The following is a 23434-nucleotide window of genomic DNA, read 5'->3' on the forward strand; positions in this document are numbered from 1 at the left end:
AAATTAGGCCTTAGGCCACGTGCAAAGTATTGCATCAAAAATTGTTATTAGACGCCCCTGTTACACAGGGGCACAAAAATTAGGCCTTAGGCCACGTGCAAAGTATTGCATCAAAAATTGTTATTAGACGCCCCTGTTACACAGGGGCACAAAAATTAGGCCTTAGGCCACGTGCAAAGTATTGCATCAAAAATTGTTATTAGACGCCCCTGTTACACAGGGGCACAAAAATTAGGCCTTAGGCCACGTGCAAAGTATTGCATCAAAAATTGTTATTAGACGCCCCTGTTACACAGGGGCACAAAAATTAGGCCTTAGGCCACGTGCAAAGTATTGCATCAAAAATTGTTATTAGACGCCCCTGTTACACAGGGGCACAAAAATTAGGCCTTAGGCCACGTGCAAAGTATTGCATCAAAAATTGTTATTAGACGCCCCTGTTACACAGGGGCACAAAAATTAGGCCTTAGGCCACGTGCAAAGTATTGCATCAAAAATTGTTATTAGACGCCCCTGTTACACAGGGGCACAAAAATTAGGCCTTAGGCCACGTGCAAAGTATTGCATCAAAAATTGTTATTAGACGCCCCTGTTACACAGGGGCACAAAAATTAGGCCTTAGGCCACGTGCAAAGTATTGCATCAAAAATTGTTATTAGGCGCCCCTGTTACACAGGGGCACAAAAATTAGGCCTTAGGCCACGTGCAAAGTATTGCATCAAAAATTGTTATTAGGCGCCCCTGTTAAACAGGGGCAGAAAAATTAGGCCTTAGGCACTGGTGGCGGAGCACAGAAAAACAAAATTTCTTACTAGCTAACAGCATGAAAAGTGAGGAGGAGAAGGATATTCCATCAGCAGCACAACAGGACAGTCACTCAGCATCAGCAGTCTCAAAGGGATCTGATATTTCAACACAAAATTCTTATTCAGTAACATCAGCATCAGGTGCTTGGTAGCCGGTGTTGATCCAAGCCTGATTCATTTTGATGAAGGTCAGTCGATCAACAGAGTCGGTGGAGAGGCGTACCCTGTGATCGGTCACAAAGCCTCCAGCAGCACTGAATGTACGTTCTGAAAGAACACTGGATGCAGGGCAAGCCAGTAGCTCAATTGCGTACTGTGCAAGCTCTGGCCAGTGATCCATCCTCAAGACCCAGTAAGCCAGAGGATTTTCCGTGGGGAAGGTGTCCAAGTCGGATCTTGCCGCTAGGTATTCCCGGACCATGTAAACCAGACGCTGGCGATGGTTGCTGGAACCGGTCAGACCTTGGGGCTGCGGATTAAAAAATTGTCTGAACGCATCGGTCAGACGGCCACCTTCTCCACCGCTCCTTCTCTGACTCACCGAAGCCTCAGCAAGACGTTGTCCAGGGCCAGGTTTTGGTAATCCCCCCGGTTCTGGGAACGCATTGCACAGACCCTTCTGCAAGGCCTCCCGCAGTAGTTTCATCTTCTGCTCCCTCTGCGATGGCAACATAAGATCCGTTACCTTACTCTTGTAACGTGGATCAAGGAGAGTTGCCAGCCAGTAATGATCCCTCTCCTTGATAGCACGTACACGAGGATCCTTACGCAGGCTTTGCAGAATCAGGGAGGCCATGCAGCGTAGGTTTGCAGAGGCATTCGGGGCACAGTCCTCTGGGTCACTGAGGACGACAGGATCCTCAGCCACCTCATCCCAGCCACGTAAAAGTCCACGTGTTCCTTGGGACTGTAAATGATCCTTTGAAGACTGCTGCTGTTGATGCTGAGTGCTAGGCTCCACCTCCATGCTGCTGATACAATCCTCCTCCTCCTCCTCTTCCTCCTCCTCCTCCTCCTCTTCCTGTGTTCCAGGTGGGCAAGCAGGAACAGTGTCTGGATAAAGGGGGCCTTGAGAGGTAAGGAAGTCCTCCTCTTCCTCCCTCTGTTCTGCCTCAAGGGCCCTGTCCATTATTCCACGTAGGGTGTGCTCCAACATGTGAATAAGCGGGACAGTCTCACTGATGCATGCACTGTCACTGCTCACCATCCTCGTGGCCTCCTCAAATGGTGACAGGACAGTGCATGCATCCCTGATCAAGGCCCACTGGCGTGGTGAAAAAAACCCAAGCTCCCCTGAGCCAGTTCTGCTGCCATATTGGCACAGGTACTCATTGATGGCCCTCTGCTGCGTGTGCAGCCGCTGCAGCATGGCCAACGTAGAGTTCCATCTGGTGGGCATGTCACAGATTAGGCGGTTCTTGGGCAGGTTGTATTCCCTCTGGAGGTCTGTCAGCCGAGCAGTGGCATTATATGACCTCCGGAAATGCACACAGACTTTCCTGGCCTGCCTCAGGACATCCTGTAAGCCAGGGTACCTGCCCAAGAACCGCTGCACCACCAAATTGAGAACATGCGCAAAACAGGGCACATGGGTGAGTTTTCCACGTCGCAGGGCAGAGAGGAGGTTGGTGCCATTATCGCTGACCACCATTCCAGGCTTCAGCTGGCGTGGCGTCAACCACCTCTGAGCCTGCCCCTGCAGAGCTGAAAGAACCTCTTCCCCAGTGTGGCTCCTGTCTCCCAAGCACACCAGCTCTAGGACCGCATGGCATCTCTTGGCCTGCATTCCTGCGTAGCCCGTCGTACGCCTACGGAGCACGGCTGGTTCTGAGCCAACATCACCACAGGAAGAGGCCACAGAGGAAGAAGAAGAGGAGGGGGTGGAGGAGAGAGGTGTGTCACAAGCAGTTGTAGTGTTTTGGAGGCGTGGTGGTGGAACAACCTCCAAAACTACTGTGTCTTGACCTGCGCCCTTCCCAGCTGCCAGCAGAGTCACCCAATGGGCCGTAAAAGACAGGTAACGTCCCTGTCCATGCCTGCTGGACCATGAGTCAGCGGTAAGATGCACCTTACCACTGACCGCCCTGTCCAGCGAGGTATGGACATTGCCTTCCACATGCCGGTAGAGAGCCGGAATCGCCTTCCGTGAAAAAAAGTGGCGTTTGGGTACTTGCCACTGAGGTACTGCACATTCCACAAACTCACGGAAGGGGGCAGAATCTACCAACTGAAAAGGTAGCAGTTGAAGTGCTAGCAATTTTGCTAAGCTAGCATTCAACCGCTGGGCATGTGGATGGCTGGGAGCGTACTTCTTTCGGCGCTGCAGCAGCTGGGGCAGGGAAATTTGTCTGGTAATATCAGTAGATTGGCCGGATGTACTACCACTACTACGTTGTGACACACCTATTTCTACACCTTCGGTGCAGGCTGCAGAGAGGACTAGGGGTCTAGTGGGGTTTGAGGTCACAGAAGGGCAAGGGGAGGACCGCTTTGGTCTTTGGTGTGGGTCTTTCTGGTATGCCTGCCAACGAGCTGCATGGCAGGTCGACATATGTCTGGACAAGCATGTGGTGCCCAAGCGGGTGATGTTTTGGCCACGCGAGATACGCTTGAGACATATGTTGCAAACAGCAAAGGTAGCATCTGATGGACAGGTTTCAAAAAAGGCCCACACCAAAGAACTTTTGCTGTACCGTTGAGACACAGCAGCGCCACGTAATGCAGTTGGTGTACTGCCCTTAAGCTGACCCCTGGAGGGCTTCCTGCCTCTTTGAAGATGTGCCTGTGCCTCGTCCTCTTCCTCCTCCTCCTCTCTCCTACCAGGCACCCAGGTAGAGTCAATGACCTCATCATCCCCTCCCTCCTCATCATCACTGGCGACAACCTGGCAGTATGCTCCAGCTGGGGGAACATCACTCCCAGATTGTTGTCCCTCTCGGCCACCCCCTCTCCCTGGGCTCACATCAATGCCTTCCTCTATCAGTGTTCCGTCATCGGAGTCTTCAAAACGCTGTGCATCTTCAGCTAGCATGTACCCAACACTGTGTTGAAACAGTTCGGGGGACTCCTCAGCTGCTTTGCCAGACAAACTATAATCAGTCTGTGTGAGAGAGGATGAGGAGGATGAGGACGGCTTGGTCATCCACTCAACTAATTTCTCAGCATGTTAAGGCTCAACACGGCCAGCTCCCGAAAAGAAGGACGAGCGGCCACGGCCACGTGCTGAAGAGGATGCACCACATCCATCACCAGCGTTACCTCTAGATGCAGAGCCTGCTTGCCCTTGTGACTCTCTGCCTCTCTTTGTCCTTCCAGCCATAGTTATGCGTTCAGGTGTTATGTAACAAAATAGTCGCTGTCACACCGACTGCGTTCAGATGGTATTAAACAGCAATCACACAGTAAGAGCGACTTGGTTCAAGTGTAAAGTAACAAAATAGTCGCTGTCACACCAACTGCGTTCAGATGGTATTAAACAGCAACCACACAGTAAGAGCGACTTGGCTCAAGTGTAAAGTAACAAAATAGTCGCTGTCACACCAACTGCGTTCAGATGGTATTAAACAGCAACCACACAGTAAGAGCGACTTGGCTCAAGTGTAAAGTAACAAAATAGTCGCTGTCACACCGACTGCGTTCAGATGGTATTAAACAGCAATCACACAGTAAGAGCGACTTGGTTCAAGTGTAAAGTAACAAAATAGTCGCTGTCACACCAACTGCTTTCAGATGGTATTAAACAGCAACCACACAGTAAGAGCGACTTGGCTCAAGTGTAAAGTAACAAAATAGCCGCAGTGACACCAACTGCCTTTAGTTGCTATTAAACAGCACGCACGCAGTAATAGCGACTGCGGTCAAATGCGATTTAACAGCACGCACGCAGTGACACCAACTGCCTTTAGTTGCTATTAAACAGCACGCACGCAGTAATAGCGACTGCGGTCAAATGCGATTTAACAGCACGCAGTGACACCAACTGCCTTTAGTTGCTATTAAACAGCACGCACGCAGTAATAGCGACTGCGGTCAAATGCGATTTAACAGCACGCACGCAGTGACACCAACTGCCTTTAGTTGCTATTAAACAGCACGCACGCAGTAATAGCGACTGCGGTCAAATGCGATTTAACAGCACGCACGCAGTGACACCAACTGCCTTTAGTTGCTATTAAACAGCACGCACGCAGTAATAGCGACTGCGGTCAAATGCGATTTAACAGCACGCACGCAGTGACACCAACTGCCTTTAGTTGCTATTAAACAGCACGCACGCAGTAATAGCGACTGCGGTCAAATGCGATTTAACAGCACGCACGCAGTGACACCAACTGCCTTTAGTTGCTATTAAACAGCACGCACGCAGTAATAGCGACTGCGGTCAAATGCGATTTAACAGCACGCACGCAGTGACACCAACTGCCTTTAGTTGCTATTAAACAGCACGCACGCAGTAATAGCGACTGCGGTCAAATGCGATTTAACAGCACGCACGCAGTGACACCAACTGCCTTTAGTTGCTATTAAACAGCACGCACGCAGTAATAACGACTGCGGTCAAATGCGATTTAACAGCACGCACGCAGTGACACCAACTGCCTTTAGTTGCTATTAAACAGCACGCAGTAATAGCGACTGCGGTCAAATGCGATTTAACAGCACGCACGCAGTGACACCAACTGCCTTTAGTTGCTATTAAACAGCACGCACGCAGTAATAGCGACTGCGGTCAAATGCGATTTAACAGCACGCACGCAGTGACACCAACTGCCTTTAGTTGCTATTAAACAGCACGCACGCAGTAATAGCGACTGCGGTCAAATGCGATTTAACAGCACGCACGCAGTGACACCAACTGCCTTTAGTTGCTATTAAACAGCACGCACGCAGTAATAGCGACTGCGGTCAAATGCGATTTAACAGCACGCACGCAGTGACACCAACTGCCTTTAGTTGCTATTAAACAGCACGCACGCAGTAATAGCGACTGCGGTCAAATGCGATTTAACAGCACGCACGCAGTGACACCAACTGCCTTTAGTTGCTATTAAACAGCACGCACGCAGTAATAGCGACTGCGGTCAAATGCGATTTAACAGCACGCACGCAGTGACACCAACTGCCTTTAGTTGCTATTAAACAGCACGCACGCAGTAATAGCGACTGCGGTCAAATGCGATTTAACAGCACGCACGCAGTGACACCAACTGCCTTTAGTTGCTATTAAACAGCACGCACGCAGTAATAGCGACTGCGGTCAAATGCGATTTAACAGCACGCACGCAGTGACACCAACTGCCTTTAGTTGCTATTAAACAGCACGCACGCAGTAATAGCGACTGCGGTCAAATGCGATTTAACAGCACGCACGCAGTGACACCAACTGCCTTTAGTTGCTATTAAACAGCACGCACGCAGTAATAGCGACTGCGGTCAAATGCGATTTAACAGCACGCACGCAGTGACACCAACTGCCTTTAGTTGCTATTAAACAGCACGCACGCAGTAATAGCGACTGCGGTCAAATGCGATTTAACAGCACGCACGCAGTGACACCAACTGCCTTTAGTTGCTATTAAACAGCACGCACGCAGTAATAGCGACTGCGTTTCTGTGCAATTCAATAGCCCAGTTGCATTAACAGCGACTGCGCTTCTGTGCAAATAAATTGCACACGTGCAGTAACAGGTAATGCGTCTGTGTGTGCAATTAACTAGCACACGTTAAATAACACAGAATAATTATATTTAAAGTAAATCCCTAATGCAGGCAATACAACACGTTAGAGCGCTGCATGTAGAACAATCTCCTGCCTGATAGATAAACTAGCTGAGCTGTACAGTTTATAAATATATTGACAACGCCTAAGGATGTGAATATATTCTCTACAAACTGTACTTTTAACTATACTGACTACACTTCCTACTCTATCTATCTATCTATCTATCTATCTATCTATCTGGTTAAGACACTGTGTCTCTATCTCTCTATCTCTCTCTGTCTGACTGACTGATCTTCTCTAGAACCGCCAACACACTACACTAGGCAGCCGTGCAGGCTGCCTTTTATAGTGGGGGGCGTGTACTAATCCCCCTGAGCCATAATTGGCCAAAGCCACCCTGGCTTTGGCCAATTATGGCTCTTCGTTTTTTGAGCGCTGTGATTGGCCAAGCATGCGGGACATACAGCATGCTTGGCCAATCATCAGCGCTCAACGCCCCAGTGAATTATGGGACGTTTTGCGTCACTCGAATTTGGCGCGAACGACCCGTTTTGTTCGAGTTTCGACGAACGATCGAACGACCGATGTTCGAGTCGAACATACGTTCGAATCGAACGCGGAGCTCATCCCTAGTAAAAAGATTCAAACCACATGTGGACAATATTGCCCACCGTGTGGCCAACACTGTTTGGACCGTGATGTGAGATCTACCCAGCTGAGGGTGATAAAATGTGCCACTGCATGTGGTTAGTAGCCTATGAAGACCATAAGGATATCCTATGTGGGATCAGTCCTTATGTATCCAGCGTGAAATGAGAGTGAAGTGATGGCTTATATGGTAAGCGTAAAATACAAATACAGCTGGAAAACTCCCAGAGAGGGATGTCCTTGTTATCACATATAGTGCTCTTACATACAGTACCTCCCAACAGTCCTGGATTTGGCTTTGTCCCGCGGTCCCGGTGTACAGGGACTTTGTCCTGCATTACAACATTGCTGACAGCCTTAGAGCTAGGGTTGCCACCTCATCCCTTTAAAACAGAACACATATGAATTACACAGGTTCTGTGGCTGATTAAGGTGGTAATTGAACTCAAGTGGAGCCTTATCTAAATTAAATTAGCCTCAGAACCTGTGTAATTCATATGTGTTCTGTTTTAAAGGGATGAGGTGGCAACCCTACTTACAGCACAGCCATGGATTGGTGGGCAAGCCGTGAGCATATAGCTGCAGTGAGAGGAACTGTGAGTGCAGCTGACAAATTGAAGCTCTGATGTCGGGGATGGGCAGGGCCGATGTGAGGGCTACTTTGTCCCCTGCATAGACAAAACAGCCGATGTTATTACACTGCTGGCTGGGAAGAAGGTAGCAGGCGGGATGACCAATTGTAACTACTGTATGTGCACTCACACAGGTTTATTATACACCGCTGTGGGTGCACAGTCAGTAATTATAATTGGTTCTGTCCCTTGCCACCTACTTCCCCAGCCAGCAATGTATAAACGCCAGCTGTTTTCTTTATGCGTGGGACAAAGGGGCAGAGCTCTGCACATCGGCCCCATCCATTCCTGACATCAGAGCTTAGATTTGACAGCTGCACTCGCTCCCATTGCGACCAGTCTCTGGCTGTGCTGGATGGATGTTTACACTGCTGTATGTCCTGCTAGGCTGGATTCATTTATTATCCATCCAATGCCGCCATTCTTGCCTCGGCTCCTGTATGCTGTTAATCAAGATTTTAGAAGATAAGTGTGCTATGTTTAATTAATTGGTGTCTTTGCAGTTTAACTAATTCCTGAACCTTACACTCTGTACAACACACTCCTGAACCTTGCACTCTGTACAACACACGTCTGAACCTTGCACTCTGTACAACACACGCCTGAACCTTGCACTCTGTACAGCACACTCCTGAACCTTGCACTCTGTACAATGCACTCCTGAACCTTGCACTCTGTACAATGCACTCCTAAACCTTGCACTCTGTACGTATTGTATTTCTGAACCTTGCACTCTGTATAAAACCCAATCTTGAACCTTGCACCTTGTACCTGAACCTTGCACTCTGTATGAAATGCACACCTGAACCCTGCACCTTGTACGCAACGCATTTCTGAACCTTACACTCTGTGTGAAATGCACCCCTGAACCTTTTATCTTATGTGTAACACATTCCTGAACCTTGCACCTTGTACATAATGCATTCCTGAACCTTACACTATGTATGAAATGCACACCAGAACCGTGCACCTTGTATGTAACGCATTTCTGAACTTGCACTATGTACGAAAGGCTCTCCTGAATCCTTCCACACTCAGCTTAATACACTCTTCCACAGTTTGTGCAAAATCATTTGTAATGGAAGCTTTTTATTCATTTTTTTTTTAATGATTGTACTGGGGTTTGTGTCATTGAGACTCCAGCTAGTGGCACAGCAATTTTAAAAGTACAAGGAAGCGCATTTTTTTTTTTACCACACCCCTTCAGTCCCTTTCACTCTAAAGCATTTGGGCACACCCATTTTGCCACACTACGCATGCCACAGGTCACTTCCTCCCTCAAGTGTCCCTCATCCTGAAGTTTAAAAGTTGGGAAGTATGCTCTTATGGTACATAAGCAAGCGTCTGCTGTCCTAACTTAATTGGCAAATTAATCACATTTGAAACTTCTCCAATCATCTGACATGTGGCTTATCATTGTTCAGTGTGGGAGCCATCAGTATGATTTGAAAAAAAAAAACAAAGCCATTCAACACTCAAATCAAGAAGTTAATATCCACACAAATATGCCGCAATCAACTAAATTCACTCCATCGACACCACTAAAAAAATCATTAGTACTCTGCGAGACAGCACAGCGCCTAATGATATTGGCCCAGATTCAAAAAGCAATTGCGTCTGCGTAACCATAGTTACGCAGCGCAATTGCTTACTTGCAATTGCGTTTTTAATTCTCCTGATTTAGGAACCTCGTTACGCCGACTGCAGCCTAAGATATGACTAGCATAAGGCTCTTATGCCAGTCATATCGTAGGCTGCATTCTTACGATGGCCGCTAGGGGGCGTTCCCGTAGTGGTCAGCGTATAGTATGCAAATTGCATACTAACGCCGATTCACAACCCTACGCGAGCCCTGCGTACGCAGTTTACGTCGTTTGCGTACGTCAGTTTTTGCGTAAGGCTGCCCCTGCTATTAGCAGGGGCAGCCAATGCTACGTATACCCGTCGTTCCCGCGTCGCGTTTTTGAAAAATTACGTTGTTTGCGTAAGTGAATCGTGAATGGCGCTGGACGCCATTCACGTTCACTTTGAAGCACATGACGTCCTTGCGACGTCATTTACCGCAATGCACGTCGGGAAAGTTTCCCGACGGAGCATGCGCACTACGCTCGGCGCGGGAACGCGCCTAATTTAAATGATCCACGCCCCTACGGGATCATTTAAATTACGCGCCCTTACGCCGGGCAGTTTTCCGGAGCGCACACGCAATTTACGGAGCTACTACTCCGTGAATCAAGCATAGCGCAGGAAATTTACGGAGGCGCAGCGGCAAAACGGCGCGCTGCGCCTCTGTAAAAAATGGGCAAAGCTACCTGAATCTGGGCCAGTATTCCCACCAAACTGCTGAAAGAATGTGCCGATATTGTGGCACCGGCGATCACGTACCTCATAAACCAATTCAAGGAAGGCATGGTGCCAACCTTGCTGAAACAAGGCATAATTAAACCAATTCTAAAAAAACACCCTTGACCCCAAACAATCGTCGACCCATAACAGACCTAAATGTCTTCTCCAAGGTAATGGAGAAAGCAGTTGTACAACAGCTACAACATCATTTAGACACCCACAAATTACTCGATCCGTTTCAATCGGGTTTCCATCCTGGTCACGGAACTAAAACAGCACTTCTCAAAATATGGGATGACGCTCTCGAAGCAGCAGACGAAGGAGAATCTTGTCTTCTGATACTGTTGGACCTAAGCACAGCATTTTATACTGTAGACCGCAAATTATTGCTGACTCGCCTAGCTGAAGTAGCTAGAGTCGCTGTGTCGGATTTACCCTGGTTCTCCTTCTTGGAAAACCGATCTCAAATAGTGAAACTGGGTCCTTTCACTTCTGAAAAACGCACGGTGTCATGTGGAGTCCTTCAGGGATCCCCCTTGTCGCCCGTACTATTCAATATCTATCTCCGCCCTCTTTTTGAAATCATCAGTAACCAGAAGTTACTCTACCATTCCTACACGGATGACACGCAACTATATTTTCGCATCTGCAACAATAAGGATCATTATCTCGGACTAGAGAAATGCCTTACTTTGATATAAAATTGGATGACTGAGAGTTACCTTAAACTCAACGGCTCAAAAACAGAACTTCTCCTGTTTCACGACTACCGAAAGAGACCGCACCAATATGGACACTGCACCCATTCTGGGACAAACCATCACCTCTAGCACCAAAGTCAAAAGTCTCGGAGTAATTTTTTACACCCACATGACAATGGATGCACAAATAGGGTCAGTAGTCAGCGGATCCCACCATCTGCTGCCCGCATTCCCTTTATCCCGAAAGAAGACATAGCAGTCCAAAAAGAAAAGAATTGTACTACAAAAAGTAGCGACATGGCGGACTTTAGAGGGCAATCACAGGGACGTATATCGTTATAAAAATAAAGTTTAATTACAAAATAGTACATATACAGAAAAATTCATATAAAAAATGTTATCAAGAAAGAGAACATAGATACATATTCGAGCAATAAAACGTCTCGCCGAGACGTTTTATTGCTCGAATATGTATCTATGTTCTCTTTCTTGATAACATTTTTTATATGAATTTTTCTGTATATGTACTATTTTGTAATTAAACTTTATTTTTATAACGATATACGTCCCTGTGATTGCCCTCTAAAGTCCGCCATGTCGCTACTTTTTGTAGTACAATTCTTTTCTTTTTGAACCTATACTTCGGATGTGGGCCAATGTGAGTGCCTTATTGTTTTCTTCCCCCCTGACCCTCTTTTGAAAGACATAGCAGTCGTGGTGGGTACAATTATCAACTCCAGACTCGACTATGCAAATGCCCTCTACCTCGGACTCCCAAAATACCAAATCACTCGTCTGCAAGTCGTTCAAAATACGACCGCTCAACTCGTGACTGGGAAAAAAACATGGGAATCAATCTCACCTTCACTGAGATCCCTTCATTGGTTGCCATTAAAAGACAGAATCACTTTTAAGGCACTCTGTCTGACACAAAAGTTTGTTCAAGGAAATGCCCCCCAATATCTATGCGAAAAATTAAAATGTCACAACCCCAATCGCGTTCTGCGATCCACCAACCAAAATCTACTCCAGATACCCAAAGCCAGATACAAGTCCAAAAGAAAGAACGAAGATTTGGAATCCAAGGACCTAGACTATGGAACGCTCTACCAACCAGCATCTGGTTGGAGGTGAATCACCTGGCCTTCAGAAAAAAACTCAAAACTCATCTTTTCTGAAGGCAAAAGTACAGTAGGGAAAGGATACTAAGCGCCCAGAGGCGATTCAGTTTGCATGTGTTGCGCTTTATAAGTTCCTCACTCACTCACTCAAAGTGTACTTAGCCATTCATGTGGATCTTGAAATGTCCAAGCTGTATTTGTGGTAGTAAAGGTGTATCAGTCCATATCAAGGATTATAGTAGTCCCTTAAAGGAATGGAGAAGGTAGGATAGGAGATACACCAAAAGCTGGCTGTATGGGACCAAGCTGGAAGCCTGTTTGGTTTCACTGGACACACAAGCTGCTTCAGAGGCAACTGTCACCTTTCCATGTGAGGGATTGTCTTTAAATAACCCGAACTTAATTTCCTTTACTTAAATTAATTTCCTTCCTTCCCCTCTTTTTTTTCTCCTTTCCCCTAGCAGAGTTATTGTGTTCTCCTCTGGGGGCGAGCCGGGAGGTTAAGCTGTTCCTGCAGGGAGAACAACATGATTATTGCCTCTGGTAATAATCGCAAGCCGAAAAATCTGACATGTTGGTTGTACCGATGGATTGACTTACGGCCAATCAGCCTGCCCATAGATGGTTTGAATCTTAGCTGGTCCCTGCTAAATCATCTATGGCCAGCAATACAAGTCCTGTTTACTGTACTATACTTAAATACAGAAAAATAAGCGAGCAACCCAAGAATTCAAAGTGCAAAAATTAATAAGTGCATATACATCAAAGATATATGTATAAACATAAACCCAAAAAAATATATATACATATATATATATATATATATATATATATATATATATATATATATACACATATATATATATACAGTATATATATATATTTTTGGTGTTCTCCGTCACACGTTTTTTCACGTTTAATGGTTTATGTTTATACATATATCTTTGATGTATATGCACTTATTCATTTTTGCACTTTGAATTCTTGGGTTGCGCGCTTATTTTTCTGTATTTATGTTTTGTTGAGGTTTAGTATGTAAACTTTTATAGGCAGCAGCATCCCTCATCCTGGAACACATACTTTTTAATTTTTTCACTGATTTCTTATTTTTAAGAGGCTTTTTTCATTGTTTTTTTCACATGTGAGTGGGTTTAGCGCAGAGTTTTTTATTTTTGTTTACTGTACTATACTGCAAGATAGGTATAATGACATTTCATTCAGTTCTGTTGGCCACACGAAATAGATTGTGTCACACTATGCTGAACTAAAAAAAATATATATATTTTCAGTGCGCATGGTGTTGTAATCTGTCACTATAGGTAACAAGGTATTTTGCTTTGTCTTATGCATTGAGATTGCATTGGGCAAGGTTGACCAGCACAGCCCAATGCATCTGGTCTGAACAGGCGCTTGCTAGCATTGCCGACACTTTGATACTGAAACTAAATAAAAAAATTACACATTACAGTATTTGTAAACCATAACCTTGTAAAAAAAAAAACATCCAGTTTAAAATAAAAATGAAAGGAAAAACATGTGTATAGCTATATAAACCCTTTTTTATAAGTGATCACATTCCCTCTGTTCTCAGCTGCATAAGGAGTTCAGGGAGTATACTGGTCTTCCAGCGAATGGCATGCAGGGAGGAGGCGCCTGTCAGGCCAAGTCCGATCATTGGCGCTGTGCTCTCATACCTAGTTTTTGATAGGAAAGCAGAGGGACTGACAGGAGCACCAGGTATTTCACATAATGGATGCAATACAAGGGGAACAGGAGACGTTTTCATACAAGTACATGGTACAGTAGGCACATATCAGGAAATGTTGGATTTACATATTCTTTAACCTTTTTTTCCTTAAATACTATCCTTAGAATATTTTATTATTGTTGTTTTAGATTTTTCCTGGAGCAGAGGGATGGCCTTTCCCAAAGTACTTAGGTTCCTGTGGGCGCCTGTTTGTAAGCACAAGTTCCCATCCACTAATGTCCTTCAACAACTCTGCTCCTGAAGTAGCAGCGGACCTGGTATACCAACTTCTTCAAACCATACACCATTTGAGCAACAATGATTTGAATTACTTCTTTTATTTTACAAAAATTGACGGAAGCACTTTTGGAACATTTAGTGATGGGCGTTTATTTATTAGAGATATCAGCAATCTTGGCATCATCGACTTGCAAAACGGTAAAAAATAACTAGTGATCTATATACTATAATATATACTCTAAAGTAAATGTATGCAGATACAGAAAACACATGTTGACCTTGCCAGAGTTTCAGTGTCCTTGAAACACAATTTGCACTAAACTGGAATTTCATAAAATGTTATCAGATTTTCCAGCTATCTGTAATCTAAACTACCCCTTTTTTGTTTCAATAGTTTTTTATTAATTTTATATATTTCAAATACAAGCAAGTTGTAAGAGTAGATATATCAAGTACACACATATCATATCGTTATAACAGATGATAAATGTTATTAATCCTGCTCAAAAATTCAGAATAAAAAAATAAAAATGAATAAAAATGAATAAATAAAAAAAAAAAAAAAAAAAAGGGGAGAAAAAAAAAGGAAAAAATATAACGATCACATAAGGAAATTATCAAACAATTACCGTCTGTAGTTATATTAGTAACTAAAAAAGGGGAGGATAAGTTAACGTTTCATACAAGAAATTATAAAGAAAATTAACCGATTAGTTCCTCTTAACGTTTCCTCATAAAATACATATACGGGAAAAGACAGTGTTCAAAAAGGTTAGCATTTCAGAAATATTAAAATAAAGCGGATCTCAAGTATTGTCGTTGACCCATGACTTCCAAGGGGCCCATAAGACATTGTGTTTGTGCAATGTATTAAGGGATAAAGCTAATAAGCGTTCATATGTCATATGCAGATTAGTCAGATCAATAGCTTCAATCACTGATGGAGGGCAAGGGTCTTTCCACCTCCTAGTGATCGTCAGTCTGGCAGCAAGAAATAGGTGTACCATTGCATTACGCAGGTGGAATTGAAATTCGTCTATTCTTAAAGATAGTAAGGCAAGTGCTGGATCAGGTTTTAACTCAGTTCCTAACATAGCCGTTAATATATCGAATATATTTCCCCAGTATTCTGTAAGTTTAGGGCATGTCCATAAAATATGGAACAAGTCACCCTTAGCACCGCACAACCTCCAACATTGATCAGTGTGTTGACTACCAAACTTGGACAAGATGCTTGGTGTATAATACCACCTCAAAGTTATCTTGACCGATAGTTCCCATAGAGATGCACATTTGGAGGCCGATTGATTCATTCTACATGCAGCTTGCCATTGGTCGCACGTAAAAGAATGATCCAATTCTTTTTCCCATTGCAAGTGAGCAGAGGATTTATAGAAATTTTTCTTTTCCTGAAGTAGATTGTAAAAAAGGGTGATACCTTTTTTCTTTTGAACTATCGATGTCAAAAAGGACCATGCATGTGCGTTTATGTAAAGGTTGGCATTGGTCAAGTTATTTAAGTATCGTGTTATTTTTTTATAATGACCGTGGCATGTGTGAGGGAGTTTATATTCGGATTGGATGGTTTCAAAAGATTTAATTTCGTAACCATAGTAAAGGTCATGGACGTTTTCAATGCCACAATTGTACCAGTCATTTAGGGTAGTAGGATTCATCACAAGTTGTAAAACTCTAAAAGGAATATCTATTCTATGTTTGGTATCAGAGTATTCCGTTGTTTTTAAAAACCTAATCCATGTTGAAATGGAAACTTTCATTGAAGGAGGAAGATGAGAGGGGATTTTAAATCCTATCTGTGCACCATATAACCATAGTTTAGTCGGTCTTTGGATGCAGTAAGAAGATTCAATCAAACCCCAATTTGTCGTCGGGGATGGTTGAAACCATTCTTTTAATTGTGTCAAGATTGAGCTAAAGAAGTAGTCCTTAAAATCTACGTAACCTACTCCCCCCCACATCCTGTGTATTATTAGTTTATGATGGGCGCATCTAGATTTCTTTCCTTTCCAGATAAATTTTGATAGAATAGATTGTAGAGATTTGAAAAAGCTCGTGGGTATCGGGATGGGAAGACATCTAAAGAGGTATAATACTTGTGGTAGATGGATCATCTTGAAGGCTGAAAGCCTACCCCACCATGAGAGCTCGTGTCTACCTAGAGTCGTCAAATCTAATTGAAGTTTCTTTTTAAGGGGTATATGATTGTGTAGAAACAGAGATTTAGTGGATTTGGTTAATTGGATTCCCAGGTATGGGATGCTGGTATCAGTCCAAGTGTATGGAAATTGATGTTGTAGAAGATTATTCGCCACAGCGTCTATACCTATATCCAGAACAGATGACTTGGATGTATTTACCTTATAATAAGAAATTTTACTGAACCAAGATAGTATTTCCTGTATTTCAGTTAGGGAAGCATATGGGCAGGTCAACATTAAGATCACATCGTCTGCAAACAGGCTGATTTTATGTTCCTGTGAGCCTATGGTCACTCCCGATACCTTGGGGTTAGATCTTATGTGTTCAGCTAAAGGTTCCATAAGTAAATTAAATATTAAGGGCGACAAAGGGCATCCTTGTCTGGTACCATTGGAAATGCGGAAAGGTTGAGATAACAGATTGGAAACCAGAACTCGAGCAGTGGGGTTGGAGTAAAGGGCCATTATGGATTTAAGGATAAGGCCATCAAAACCAAACTTCTGAAGAGTCAACGATAAGTATTTCCAATTGATTCTATCGAATGCCTTCTCCGCATCTAACGAAAGAAGCAGAGAAGGCGTTCCTGTAATATTAACATTGTGAATAACGTTTATTAGTCTTCTAGTTGCGTCAGATGCCTGGCGTCCTTTGGTGAATCCAGTTTGATCCATATGAATCAGATCTGGAATAATGTCGACTATTCTATTTGAGATCATTTTGGCGAAAATTTTAACGTCAATGTTAAGCAGGGATATAGGACGAAAATTAGGGGGGGATGTCGGATCTTTTCCAGGTTTGGGAAGCGTGATTATTAGTGCAGATAACATCTCATGTGGGAAAGAAGATATGGAGGCAGAGTGGTTAAACATACTTCTCATATGTGGTATCAGTAATTTTTTAAACTGTTTGACATATTCACCAGTGAAACCATCCGGACCAGGTGCTTTAGCTCCCGGCAGGGCTTCAATGGTGTATGACAATTCTGAGTCAGTGAAGGGCGTGTTAAGTGCTGCAAGATCCTCCCTCAACAACTTGGGTAAGTCAATACGAGAGAGAAAAGTTTGAATTTCCTCTAATGAAGGATGATGCATAGAGACATCTCTTTCAAGATTGTAAAGTTTGCCATAATAGGAACTAAATTCGTCAGCTATCTTTTGGGGGTTAATTATCTTATTCTGAGTAATAGGGTCTATAATATAAGGAATATTAGTCCTAGTTCTGTATCCTTTAATACGATTAGCCATCACCTTCCCTGCTTTATTACTAGTGGCATATGAATGCGCTTTCAGTCTCCGGAGTCTAAAATCATAAGACTCCATAAGCGTAGAGCGCAATTCATGTCTTAATTTAAAAATTTCAGATCCCAGGGTGGGTGAGGGGTGATTTTTATTCATCATATCCAATGCGTTTAGCCTATTAGTTATGTCTGTAAATTTTTTATCCCGTCGCTTTTTAGCTTGTGAGCCCAATTGTATAAAAAGACCTCGTATAAAAGACTTATGCGCGTTCCACAGCACAGCCGGGTCGGAAACAGAACCCACATTGTCGCAGAAAAACTCCTCAAGTTTCTGAGAAATGTATTTAATATTTTCAGGCTGCTGTAAAAGATAGTTGTTCATACGCCATATGTAAGATTTTTGATGAGAGTTCGCATTCTTCAATTTGATGCTGATAGGGGCATGATCCGACCAGGCAATGCTATGAACGCGCGAGTCAACTACATTTTGAAGTAGCCATTTGTCAGAGACAAACAGGTCTATTCGGGAATATGTGTTGTGACGCGGGGAATGGAATGTAAAATCCCTCTCCGCTGCGTGGTAGCATCTCCATATGTCATATAAGTCATTTTCTAGAAAAAAATTGGATAGAGGAGAAGAAAACCTCTTTGCGCAAGAAGTAGAGTCAATATCCACATCTAAACTACCCCTTGATCCTATGTAAAAGGAATGTGTAGAGGGTAGGTGTTTGTAGTCCAAATCGAGAGGGCAACCTAGGCTGACATCATCCTTCATGGATAAAGCATGGTAAGTGAGTGTTGCCACTATAGAAAGAATAACCAGGTGAAAATAAAGGGGAAAAAAGCCTGAAAAAATTGACTAATTCAGCCACCACATCTAAAGACTGGTAAGCTGCAACATATTACCTTTATAATTTTTGGTTTGAATATGCTTTTAAGACTTTATTCAAAGCCTGAGGAAGTATATAAAAACAATATCTTTCTAAAGGGCTCCGTTCACACTGGAACCCGCTGCGTATCGCACAGGTACGCTGTGCGTCCCTATTCTCCAGTTCAAGAACGAATCAGGGCCAAATCTTTGCCTGAATTCAGCCCTGAAATGCACTCCGCAGCCACCCCGGAGATATGTGAACTGGCTTCATAGAGAGTCGGTTAGATTCTTCTGCTATGCAAATTGGATGCAGTGAAATCCACATCCAATTCGCATAGGTGTAAACCCAGCATTAGGAGAATATAGAGGCTGCCATTGTTGACCTTTCCTTCAGAAAAATACTAGCTATTTGAACATGCGGACTCTCTTGCTTCACTAATTTGAGCCACTGATCCAGAAAAAGTATGCAGATAATGTCTTTTGGTCTTTCTGAACTGTATAATTGCTCTGTGCTAGGGATTCAGAATATAAGAACCCTTCAGAAACTACAGAATATTTGTTTCTAAAAAGGAATTTTCAGGTGCTACAGTGATAACAACATACATTAAAGTGGTTGTAAACCTCAGTCATGGAATCTGAGCAAAGCACATATAGGCCCGGATTCACAAAGCACTTACGCCGATGTATCTCGAGATACGCCGCGTAAGTGTAAATATGCGCCGTCGTATCTGTGCGCCGTGCCCACAAAACTAGATACGCCTGAAAATAGGCTTCCTACGACCAACGTAAATTTCCTACGCCGGTGTATCGTAGGCGCATATTTACGCTGGGCGCATTTGCCGCTCCCATTGATTTTGTATTCAAATATGCAAATGAGGGAGATACGGCGATTCTCGAACGTACGTGCGCCCGGCGCAGGCTACGCGCGGTGCGCGTAAGTTTAACGTCCGGCCTAAATTTTTTCCACATAAAGCAGGTGTAACTCAGCACCAGACGTGCACAGGTCAGCTGGACAGCAGCTGCAGCAGCACCGTTACGGACGAGCTGAGCAACCACACTTGCAGGACAACACCTGTATGCCAACATGTCAGGAATTATGGGGCCCCTTACACAGCTTCAGGCATGGGCCTGGGGGGTAATTGAGAAAAACGAAATAAAGAAAAATATATATAAAAAAATAACTAAAAAGAATAAAAAAAAAATTTTTTTAAATATCAAAACCATTTTTTTTTTAAATAAAAAAGGTGACTTGCCATTTGGGGTCCTGTGCTCACACACACCACATCCACTTTACATTGGTTTAGCCCTAGTCCACCATGCAGGACTTGGGAGCAGCAACGCCACGCCAAGGCCCCAATGGTGTTGCTGTCCATTCATACCACATTCGCACGGTCGTGGGGATAACTTCTCCCTGACGACCCAAGGTGACACACCTTGCTGGCAGGCATGTCACCCACATTCACACACCAGTCACACTGTAGCCTGCACTACTGACCGTGTGCAGTCACTACAAAAATAAAAAAGCTCATAACCTGAGCAAACAAAAACAAAAAGCTCATAACCTGAGCAAACAAACCAAAAAAAATGAATTGCCCTGTCGTGGGCCAGGCCTGGTGACACGACTCTGGCTCCTCAGTTGTCTGGGGGAGCCTCAGGTGGGGGGGTGGGGCATCAGGAGGAGGATCATCCCCTGCTCTGTCCCTCCTGGCAGATGCGGGCTGCCTGCCCTCCAACGCAAGGGCAATGTGGGTGAGGACTGCATTCGTCTGCGCCTGCATCTGCAGCTGGCGGGTGGTGGTGTGCCGCTGGTAGCGCCTGGTCTGCCGCCCCTCCGCCTCGATGGCAGCCGTGTTGGCCTGTATAGCCATTCCCAGGCTCTTCACCTCTGCCATGAGGCTTGATGTTGTGGCCTGCAGCTCCCCAATGCAGGTCACTATAGCAGCGCAGTTCGCACTGACATCCTGCAGACTGTCACAGATTGAGGTGCTCTGCTCAGCCTGCTGTTTCAGGCCCTGCACAGCCAAGGTGCATTCAGCCTGGGACTTGGCTGAAGAGACCAGGCTGTCTGCCACACGGCGCATGTCACCGACAATTGCACCCATGTGTTGCGTCTGGCGGGCCTGTTCCCTCGCAAGCCCTTCCTGGAGGGATTCAGGAGCACACCTTGTATTCCGCGTAGCCTTCCTGGGGGCAGGAGAGGCTTGGGGACGTATGTACGGGGAGGCCCTTGAGGGGCTTTCCCTGATGGGGTGGACCCTGAGGGGCTTTCCCTGATGGGGAGGAGGGGGAGGGCCTTGCCCTGATGGGGGAGGAGGGGGAGGGGCTTCCCCTGATGGGGAGGAGGTTTGGGAGGGTCCAGGGATGATGTTATCCTCCTCGAGGTATACACCTTCCTCAAGGTCACTATGCTCCTCCTCAACTTCCTCTAGAGGAGAGGTGTGGGCACACTTCTCCGGGGATGGTGTGGGTCGTCCAGCAGTTGTCGATGGCCCAGCTCCCTCCAGCACATCTGTGGATGACACAAAGCATTCACATGTTGGTGGAACCACACACTTGTCACATGTTCCCTTCCACCGCCTCACATGCTACACACCGGATAGGGGATAAAACACTTACCTGTCCTCAAAGCCTGGTCACAGTCAAAGCCCTCCATGCCCTCCACCTGCTCCCGCTCCAGACAGCTGGCGATGACCTCCTCCTCATCCATCAACCGCAGAGCAGAAGCTGGTCCTCCTCCCGTGCCCCTGTTGTGCCTCCTCATACTGGCCAGCTTATCACGGACCCGACGTCTCATGTCATTAATCTTTTTGTTGACATCGTCAAGGGTCCTGGTCTCATGCCCAAGGGCATTGACCTCCAGGGTGATCTTCTCCAGGATCTCCCTCTTACGTGCCCTGCTGGTCCTGGCACTGTGGGCACCATGGAGGTACTTATCAAATTTGGCTATTGCCGAAATCAGGACAGCCCTCTCCTCCTTAGAAAAATTCCTCTTCCTCCTCTCCTTGCCAACATTTGCAGCTGCCATCGCTCAACAAAATGCCAGATGGTGTATGGCTGGGCGTATTTATGCGCTCTGCGTAAGCCAGTGGGCCGGCGTATCCCAGGAAGTTGCGCCGGCAGAGTTGTGAGCATGCGCACAGGGGAGCGGTCATACGTCCGCGTCACTGCGCATGCGCCGTTCATGATACGCCAGGCGTAAAACACTGCTCCACGCTTGGACCATCATTTGCATGGGGTCACACCCACTTCCACCTACGCCGGTTTACATCTTCGAAATCTAAGCCACGCAGATGCAGCTTTGGGAGCACTGGCTTCCTGAATTCCATGCTTGCCTCTCTGCGCTGCGTCGGCGTAGCGCAAATGAGATACGCTACGCCAGCATAAATATGCGCCAATGTATGTGAATCCGGGCCATACTGTATATCTAGTGTTTACTCATCTCTCTCCAAAGCTCTAAGTGTGGTTTCGCTCTAGTGCTTCATTCTTTTGTTTCGCTCTAGTGCTTCATTTTTTTGTTATCAGCAGCATGGAACATAACATACCCAACAATTGCTCTAAGGCCGAATATTTTAAAAAGCTCTGTGAGCTAGAAACTTACTGGATATTCTCTCTCCAATACATTCCTATCATTAGAGTTAAAGGGTCACTAAATGAAATGTTTTTTCATGTTTCATGTTTTTTCACCTTAATGCATAGATTGCATTAAGGTGAAACATTTTTTTCCTTTACAACTCCTTTAAACAAAGAAATATAAATCAATACAGTTATCTAAAGTGTTTTCCTTTTTCTTTTATTAGTCAGTTACAGGCTCCTTTATTGTGCAGTAATAATTTTATTATTTAATATACCTCACATTTGCAATCAATATTTATAATTTCCTTATGTACTGTGCTTTTATTTCACCAATTTCAATTGCCCCTTATACCCTTCCTATACGTGCCCATGTACAGAGTATTTATGGTTCATTTATTTATTTATTTTTAAGCTTATTTTAACTTTTTTACATTTATTTATTTAAAAATTGACATACAATTTGTTTTCATTGAAGATATGCTGCTTTAGTTATGTATAGCCTTTCCTTTCTCTGTATTTAATTTCCAGCCTGGGATATTATATATCATACTGTTTTATGCATATAGTTTGTTGGTCCAAGCTGATCCACCACATATATACAGTGGCTTGAAAAAGTATTCATACCCCTTGAAATTTTTCACATTGTGTCATGTTACAACCAAAAACGTAAATGTATTTTATGTGATAGACACATAATTGTGAAGTGGAAAGAAAATGATAAATGGTTTTCCAAATTTTTTACAAATAAATATGTGAAAAGTGTGGCATGTATTTGTCAATACTTCTTAGTACCACCTTTCGCTGCAAGTCTTTTTGGGGATGTCTCTACCCGCTTTGCACATCTAGGTAACAATAGTGTAACAATTTTGCCCATTCTTCTTCGCAAAATAGCTCAAGCTCTGTCGGATTGGATGGAGAGCATTTGCGGACAGCAATTTTCAAGTCTTGCCATAGATTCTCAATTGGATTTGGGTCAGGACTTTGACTGGGCCATTCTAAGGCCTCATACACACGATAGGTTAACCAGAGGACAACGGTCTGATGGACCATTTTCATTGGTCAAAACCGATCGTGTGTGGGCCCCATAGATTATTTAACCATAGGTTAAAAAAAAGCCAACTTGCTTTAAAATTAACCTATGGATTCCTAACTGATAGGTCAAAACCGATCGTTAGTAGGCACGACCATCGGTTAAAAATCCACGCATGCTCAGAATCAAGTCGACGCATGCTTGGAAGCATTGAACTTCGTTTTTTTCAGCACGTTGTTGTGTTTTACGTCACCGCGTTCTGACACGATAATTTTTTTAACTGATGTTGTGTAGGCGTGACGGACCATCATTCAGCTTCATCGGTTAACCTATGACAACGGTCCTTCAGACCGTTCTCATTGGGGGGTTCTCACTGGGGAGACTATCTATTATATAAGCATTTGGCTTCCAGTGTACAGTATTTGATTTAATTTCTTGATCACTGTGGTGACAACATTCTAGAAATGACAGAAGATTATCGGTTGGTTGCAATGGATTGAACATCAGTATCATTCTGCCTCACTGAATAATCTTTATTTG

The 23434-nt window shown here is 44.5% G+C and overlaps 1 protein-coding gene across 1 annotated transcript in view; it reads left to right on the forward strand.

Moving 5' to 3' along the window:
* DIPK2B (divergent protein kinase domain 2B) overlaps nt 1-23434 on the forward strand; it is a 112105-nt gene that overhangs the window by 87842 nt on the left and 829 nt on the right. The window contains exon 4 of the mRNA XM_040338055.1: nt 13873-14161. Within this exon, the coding sequence (XP_040193989.1) occupies nt 13873-14161 (289 nt within the window). The remainder of the gene's footprint in view (nt 1-13872; nt 14162-23434) is intronic.

Source organism: Rana temporaria, chromosome 2 (assembly GCF_905171775.1).
Source record: "Rana temporaria chromosome 2, aRanTem1.1, whole genome shotgun sequence".
Lineage (NCBI taxonomy): Eukaryota > Metazoa > Chordata > Amphibia > Anura > Ranidae > Rana > Rana temporaria.